The sequence below is a fragment of the Lipotes vexillifer genome, unplaced genomic scaffold, assembly GCF_000442215.2.
Source record: "Lipotes vexillifer unplaced genomic scaffold, Lipotes_vexillifer_v1.1 scaffold242, whole genome shotgun sequence".
In the NCBI taxonomy this organism is placed as follows: Eukaryota; Metazoa; Chordata; class Mammalia; order Artiodactyla; family Lipotidae; genus Lipotes; species Lipotes vexillifer.
In genome coordinates this window covers 1,752,893-1,759,446 of record NW_006771376.1, presented here as the reverse complement: position 1 = coordinate 1,759,446, position 6,554 = coordinate 1,752,893, and the positions used below count along the sequence as shown (strand labels likewise).

The 6,554-nt window shown below is 47.5% G+C and overlaps 1 protein-coding gene across 2 annotated transcripts in view; it reads right to left on the bottom strand.

Moving 5' to 3' along the window:
• Positions 1–3,879, bottom strand: part of COMMD4 (COMM domain containing 4) — a 6,094-nt gene extending 2,215 nt beyond the window's left edge. The window contains exon 1 of one of the 2 annotated variants that reach the window (XM_007446698.1): positions 3,805–3,879. In XM_007446698.1, coding sequence (XP_007446760.1) covers positions 3,805–3,807 — 3 coding nt within the window. In that variant the 5' untranslated portion in view covers positions 3,808–3,879. Of the gene's footprint in view, positions 1–2,907; positions 2,968–3,804 lie in introns of those variants that run through there. The other variant, XM_007446697.1, reaches the window with a different exon arrangement.
• Positions 3,880–6,554: the final 2,675 nt, after the last annotated feature.

Here is a 6,554-nt window from a genome sequence, read left to right as displayed (position 1 = left end):
CCCGCTCCCGCTCTTCAGGGTTCCTGCTGCCTATCCAAGGTGCGTGCCCTCTGGCCCCCGTCTTCTCCCCTAGTACCAGGCTGTCTGGAGCACCCTCTGCCTGACTCACCCTGCCACCAAACCTTGTTCTCATGGCTGTCCCAGGCATTCATGTGCTCAGCAGACATGACTGGGCACCTTCTCCGTGGGAGAGCCCACTCTAAGCGCTGGGGGTGCAGCATGGAACACAACAAAGTACCCGGCCTCAGGGTGCCGGTGACCATCTCACCTCCTCCTCCTTTCCCTCCCCAGCTCCAGCCATACTGGCCTCCCTGCTGCTCCTGTTGCAAATTAAACATGGCTTGCTCTCTCACTTCACTCAGGTCTCTGCTCAAATGACACCTCTTCTGATGGACTTTCTCTGACTGTGCTTTCTTAAATAGCCCCTCACACAAGGAAATTTTGGGGTCAGTGGATGTATTCATTATCTTGATCATGGTAATGTTTTCATGAGCATATATGCAACAGAACTTATTGAGCCATATATTTACACACACATGGTTTGTTTTATGTCGATTTTATCTCAAGAAAGCTGTTAAAAAAAATAAAACAGCTCTTCACCATCATGCTTTAGCTGTTTATCTTTCCTTCTTGATCTCCATGGCATTTATCACAGAATATATCACGTTTTATTACTTATTCAAGGTCCATCTCCTCTGTTAGGATGCAAACCCACCTGGCCAACCACATCTTGACAATATCCTCCACCCCCCGATCAACTGTCCTTTGTCCTGTTTCTGTGGCAAAGCTCTAACGCACGGCAACATACAGGTGCATCTTCCCACGCCTCTGTCTGGGCTGCTTACAGATGATGGGAACAAAACCCGCAAACTGGGTACACGGTCAGTCCACGTTCTCCTGATTCTGCTGGGCCCTCAGTGCAGCCCCATAATCCCATGTCCTCTACTTGGCCCCATCGTTCACCTTATCAGTCACTTCAGACCTGCTCCATGACCCTTCAACCTCTAATCCTCCTTTTCACCTGTCATCCCCCTGATCACACCTGACCCCACTGCACTGGGGTTTCTACATGGGCCTCCAATGAAGTTCTCTAGCCATGGTCACAAATGACTTTCTTCACTAAATCTAGCCGTCCTCTTCCTTAATTCCTCAGCAGCATCTGACACAAACCCACCCTTCTTGAAGCCACATACTCTTCTGGATTTCTCCCTATGGCCTGGCCTCTGTCTCATTTTCTGGCTCACCCTCCTTTCCCCAGCCCCCAAATTTGGTGATCCCTGCAGATTGCCTACTGTCATTATTCTGGGGCAGGGGACTGGGACTGCTGGTGAGGTGGTGGGAGTGTTAAGGACAGCCTTGTACTCCTATTTCAGGAGTTTTTACCCATTTTGTGGCATGGACTCATCAGGCATCTGGTGAAGTCTATAGGCTTTTCCCAAAATGATGTTTTTAGATGTACAAAATACACAGGAGGGTCTTCCCTGGTGGTCCAGTGGTAAAGAATCTGCCTTCCAATGCAGGGGATGTGGGTTCAATCCCTGGTCAGGGAACTAAGATCCCACATGCCGTGGGGCAACTAAGCCCACATGCAGCAACTAAAGAGCCCATGTGTCACAAACTACAGAGCCCACGCGCTCTGGAGGCCACGCCACAACTAGAGAAGAGAAAACCCGCACGCCACAACTAGAGAGAAGCCCGCGCACTGCAAGAAGCGCTGCAACGAAAGATCCCACATGCCGCAACGAGGACCTGACTCAGCCAAATAAATAAATAAATACTTTTAAAAATACATAGGAAAAACTCCATAGTAAAAGAAACTAATTAAAAGTTATCAAAATAGGGAGTTCCCTGGTGGCCTAGTGGTTAGGATTCTGGGCTTTCACTGCCATGGCCCTGGGTTCAATCCCTGGTCAGGGAACGTAGATCCTGCAAGCCGCGTCGAGTGGCCAAAAAAAAAAAAAAAGCTATCAAAGAATTCAAAACAAATTGGTGATGTGACATATGTTTCAAGTCAAATAATGACAGTAATTTAGAAATGAGCATAAACAATACGTAAACAATGCCAACAGCTGTAATGTGATATGAAAATATCTGATTTCTATTAGTGACAAAGTCAGAGGTGCTGCTAATCATACTGGGGTTTGTTGCCAACACTCATAATTGAAGAAAATACTAAATTTCAGTTTGAAGTTAGCCAAAATTGAGAGGTAATATCTTTCCTAACTTCATGGGTCCCTGACTTCTACCCATAGAAGTCTCCTACCATCTCTGCATTGTTTCTGACTTCTACCGTCTCTGTATTATTTACTTTTTTACCATAAGCACGTGTTCCTTGTCCAATTTCTTAAAATACTGGCTTTTCTCTAGGTTCTGTCCTAGGTCCTCTCTTCCCAACTAATATTCTGGCTGAGACAGGTTACACATTTCAGGGTTCAATGACCATCTTTGTGCTGATGACTCCCAAATTTATAACTGCCATTGTAGATTCTCTTCTGAGCTCCAGACACTTAAATCTAGACTGTCTCCTAGCCAGCTGCACCTGGCAGCTCAGACGCCTCCCTCAGCGCGTATCAAAGTAACTGGTTCTCTTCCAGCTGAAACCTGTCCCACCCCAGTGAGCACCACCACCTGGGAACCAAGCCCAGACCCCTCCCTCTCCTTTTTCCCTCATGCATTTAGTCCCTGAGCCTTGCTGACTTCCCCCACTTCTATCTCCAGTCTCTCCACCCTATCTCGTCACTACCATCTCCTGGGGGGCCTGCTGCCCCAGGCTGGGCTCTCTGTACCCCTCTTGCTCCCTCCACAAGTCAGCTGAAAGGCTCTTCCTAGCTTCCCAGCACCCTCTTCTTAAAGTCCAAACTCCTCTATGTGGCTCTCAAGACCCAGCAAGCTTTGGTCTATGCTTACCTGTCGGGCTTCATCTTTCACTAGCCTGCAGTTTCTACTCTTCCAGGTGATGAAATGCATTCATTCCTAGGGAGCCATGCTCCCTCTCACCTGAAGCCTTTGAATGCTGTTCCCTGTCTGAAGATACAGCTTCCCACCAGCCCCGCTCCATGCCTCCTAACCCCTGGTACGCAAACTGCACTGCACCCAGCTAGCTTTCTTCGCTGCTCCCAGGCCCTCATATGATGTCATCCTTGGGTCGCCTCCCTGACACTATGCACAAGGTGAGTTTGGCCCCTTCCCCTCAAGTCTTAACTATGACTGCCCATTCAAACTTCCAACTTGGCCCTTCCCTCCTGCAGCCAAAGTCTCGGTGCCTGGCACAGTGCATGGTATACAGCAGGCACTCACAACCTGTTGAAGGAATGAATGGATGTATGAGCTGGGAAATCCCAGCCCCAAATCTACTCCTTTCTGGCTCTGGGAAGCGCGAAGCGCCTTCCAAACAGTGCAGAAGACTGAGCTTAATTGTAAGCAAGTTTTTCTCCAAGTCCCACAGGAGCGCTGGGAAGTGGGCACCTTTGGCAGGGCCTCTTGGGGCAGAGGGAGGCCTGGAGGGACAAGCCCCAGCTCGTGACCCGGGGGTGCGCGGGCCCTTCCTTTTCGTCAAGGCACTCCTAGCCTGCCGGCCCGCCCTGCCCTACCCATCCTGCAGGGAGGAGGGTGAAGGGAGGCTTTTTTCTACCAGAGCCTCGGCCCTCACGACTGCACCCAAGTGTCTGCTGAGGGGCCCGGCGGACTTCCCATCTCCTCGCACCCGGCGCCCCACCCTTCCCGCAGCCGCGGCGGTGAGATTTGGGGTCTCGTACTCTGCCCGCCCCCAGCACCCACTGCCTCACATCACCCCTCATCCCTCACCATCGCGCCAGGAAGCCCGCGCCCAAGACTTCCACTTTCCGGTCGCGCCGGGTCAGGTGATGCGGCGGTCACGTGACGCGGGGGCGGGGGCGGGGGGCGGGGGGCGGCCCTCGGATCGGGGCGGGCGCAAGGCGGCCAGCTCCGAGCTGTTGGGCCGGAAAACCGGGTCCCTTTCTCAGTCCTCAGAACCTTTCCCTGGAAAGGGCAAGCGCCAACCCCCAGGTTAACTGAGAACAGAACCAAAGCAGTAAGAAGAGGGAGTAGAAACCGTTTAATTTGTTCGCCTTAAGGGAGCGGGAACCTTCCGTTCTGCCGGGGTATTCAGGTCGTCTCCATGTTTTGCGTCAGTAAGCAATGCCATTACATACAGCTGTGGGCTGGGGCAAAAGACGTATTTTTAAAATTTATTGGAATAGAATGCACATACAGGAAATTGTACGTAGTGTGAACACAGAGCTTAATGAATTTTCTTATTTTAATTAATTTATTGGCTGCGTTGGGTCTTCCGTTGCTGTGCGCGGGCGTTCTCTAGTTGCGGCGAGTAGGGTCTACTCTTTGTTGTGGTGCGCGGGCTTCTCATTGCGGTGGCTTCTCTTGCTCCAGAGCACAGGCTCTAGGCATGCGGGCTTCAGTAGTTGTGCCTCGTGGGCTCAGTAGTTGTGGCTTGCGGGCTCTAGAGCGCAGGCTCAGTAGTGTGGCGCACGGGCAGAGCTGCTCCGCGGCATGTGGGATCTTCCGGACCAGGGATGGAACCCGTGTCCCCGGCATTGGTAGGCGAATTCTTAACCACTGCACCACCAAGGAAGCCCCTTAATGAATTTTCATAAACCATACACCCCATGTAACCAGCACCCAAATAAGGAAACATTACCAGCACCCCAGATATCTCCTTCAAGTGCCTAGGTATTTTATTTCATTTTGATGAATCCCTTAAGGTGCCTAGCAAAAAGGTCTGTAACAGTTAACACCCTCAGGAGAACTGTTTTGCAGTTTCACCAACATCAGATGTTTATCTTAATTTTTCCCAACCTAATGGGAGAAAAATAGGTTGCTTTAAATTGCATTAGTCTGCTTACGTGTGAGTTTGAGCTAATGGCTAATCTAGGAAAACTAAGTTTCCCATGTTCACTTGAAGAGGGAAAAACAAAAAAACCAAAATAGTAACAACAAAAATACACTAGGGAATAGACTGATAAGCAAAGAAGAAATTGAACAGTTTGAGATCTGTCTTCAATTCCATGCCCCTCACCCATACACTAGGCCCCGCTTGTTTTATTGTTGCAGGCTTTCAAAGTACAGATAGAGCCTATGGCAATTAAACTGCTCCCTAAATAGAAAGAGATGGAAAGCTAATTCCTGCTAAAATTGATCTCACTTATAAAGAGCTTTCTAAAAATCATAAACATCAACACGTTGAAGTCAAGAGTGTTACAATACACCATATCAATAAAAATTTTTATTAAGAGTATAAGAATAGTTCCATTTGTATTTCATCATCTCAGTAGGTTAAAGAAAAGAACTGATACATTTGGGAAACCATTTTTTTTATTAAAAAGAAAAAAAATTAGTAATAGATGAAAACTGCCTTAAGTTGATAGAGTGTTTGAAAAACAAAACAGCAAACATCAAAAAGACAAATTATTTAAATTTGGAAATAAGGCAAAAAGGTGGGTGGCATGTCCTTTTAATGCCATACTGGAGCATTGTCTCACAGATTTGTTTCACAAATAAAGATGATTTGCCTATTTAGGGCAGTGGTTCTCGGACTTTACAGTGTATCAGGATCATCTGCTGGGCTTGTTAAAACAGTGTTGGGCCCCACCCCCAGAGTTTTTAATTAAATAGGTCTCGGGTGGGACTTGAAAATCTGCTTTTCCAACAAGTTCCCAGGTGTGCTGAGATTTCCAGTTTGGGGACTACACTTTGAAAACCACTCATGTAGGAAAATGTACCTGAGAAATTATGTTAACTGACAGATTTCTGTCCAATAGAAAAGTTAACCCCAAAGATTACAGTTTTATTGCCCCATGGGAAATTAGCAGGTTTTGTCTCTAACTTAGCACACACTTCAAAATGCCTTTGCCAGTGCACTAGAAATACTTCTCAGAATGTTCTTCGAGTTAGCTTTACCATTACTGTTCCCTCATTAATTGAATAAAATATTTGACATGCATTCCTTCACTTGTATGAAAGTCATGTGTTTCATTTTTGCAAATTAAACTTTGATAGAGTATACTTGTGTACTAGCCCTGGACAGGAGTATACAGATACTAGTGTATATATATATTTTTAAATATTTTTATTTATTTAGCTGCACAAGGTCTTAGTTGCGGCACAATGGGATCTTCCTTGCCATGTGCGGGATCTTTAGTTGCAGCATATGGAATCTAGTTCCCTGACCGGGGACTGAACCCGGGCCCCCTGCATTAGGAAGTCTTAGCCACTGGACCACCAGGGAAGTCCCACTAGTGTATATTTTAATACTAGACGTATTCCCGTTAAAGTCAGAATCAGTAACGCATTCTCATTGTGACCCAACATTGTCCTAGAGGTGTTAAGGCCAGGGGTTCTCAACTGGGGGTGATTTTGTATTCCAGAGGGATATTTGGCAATGTCTAGAGATACTCTTAGTTGTCACAACTAGGGAGTGTTGCTGACGTCCAGAGGGCAGAGGGCAGAAACCAGGGATACTGCTAAACATCCTACAAGGTGTAGGACGGTCCCCAGTATCAAAGAATTAAAAGGTGGTC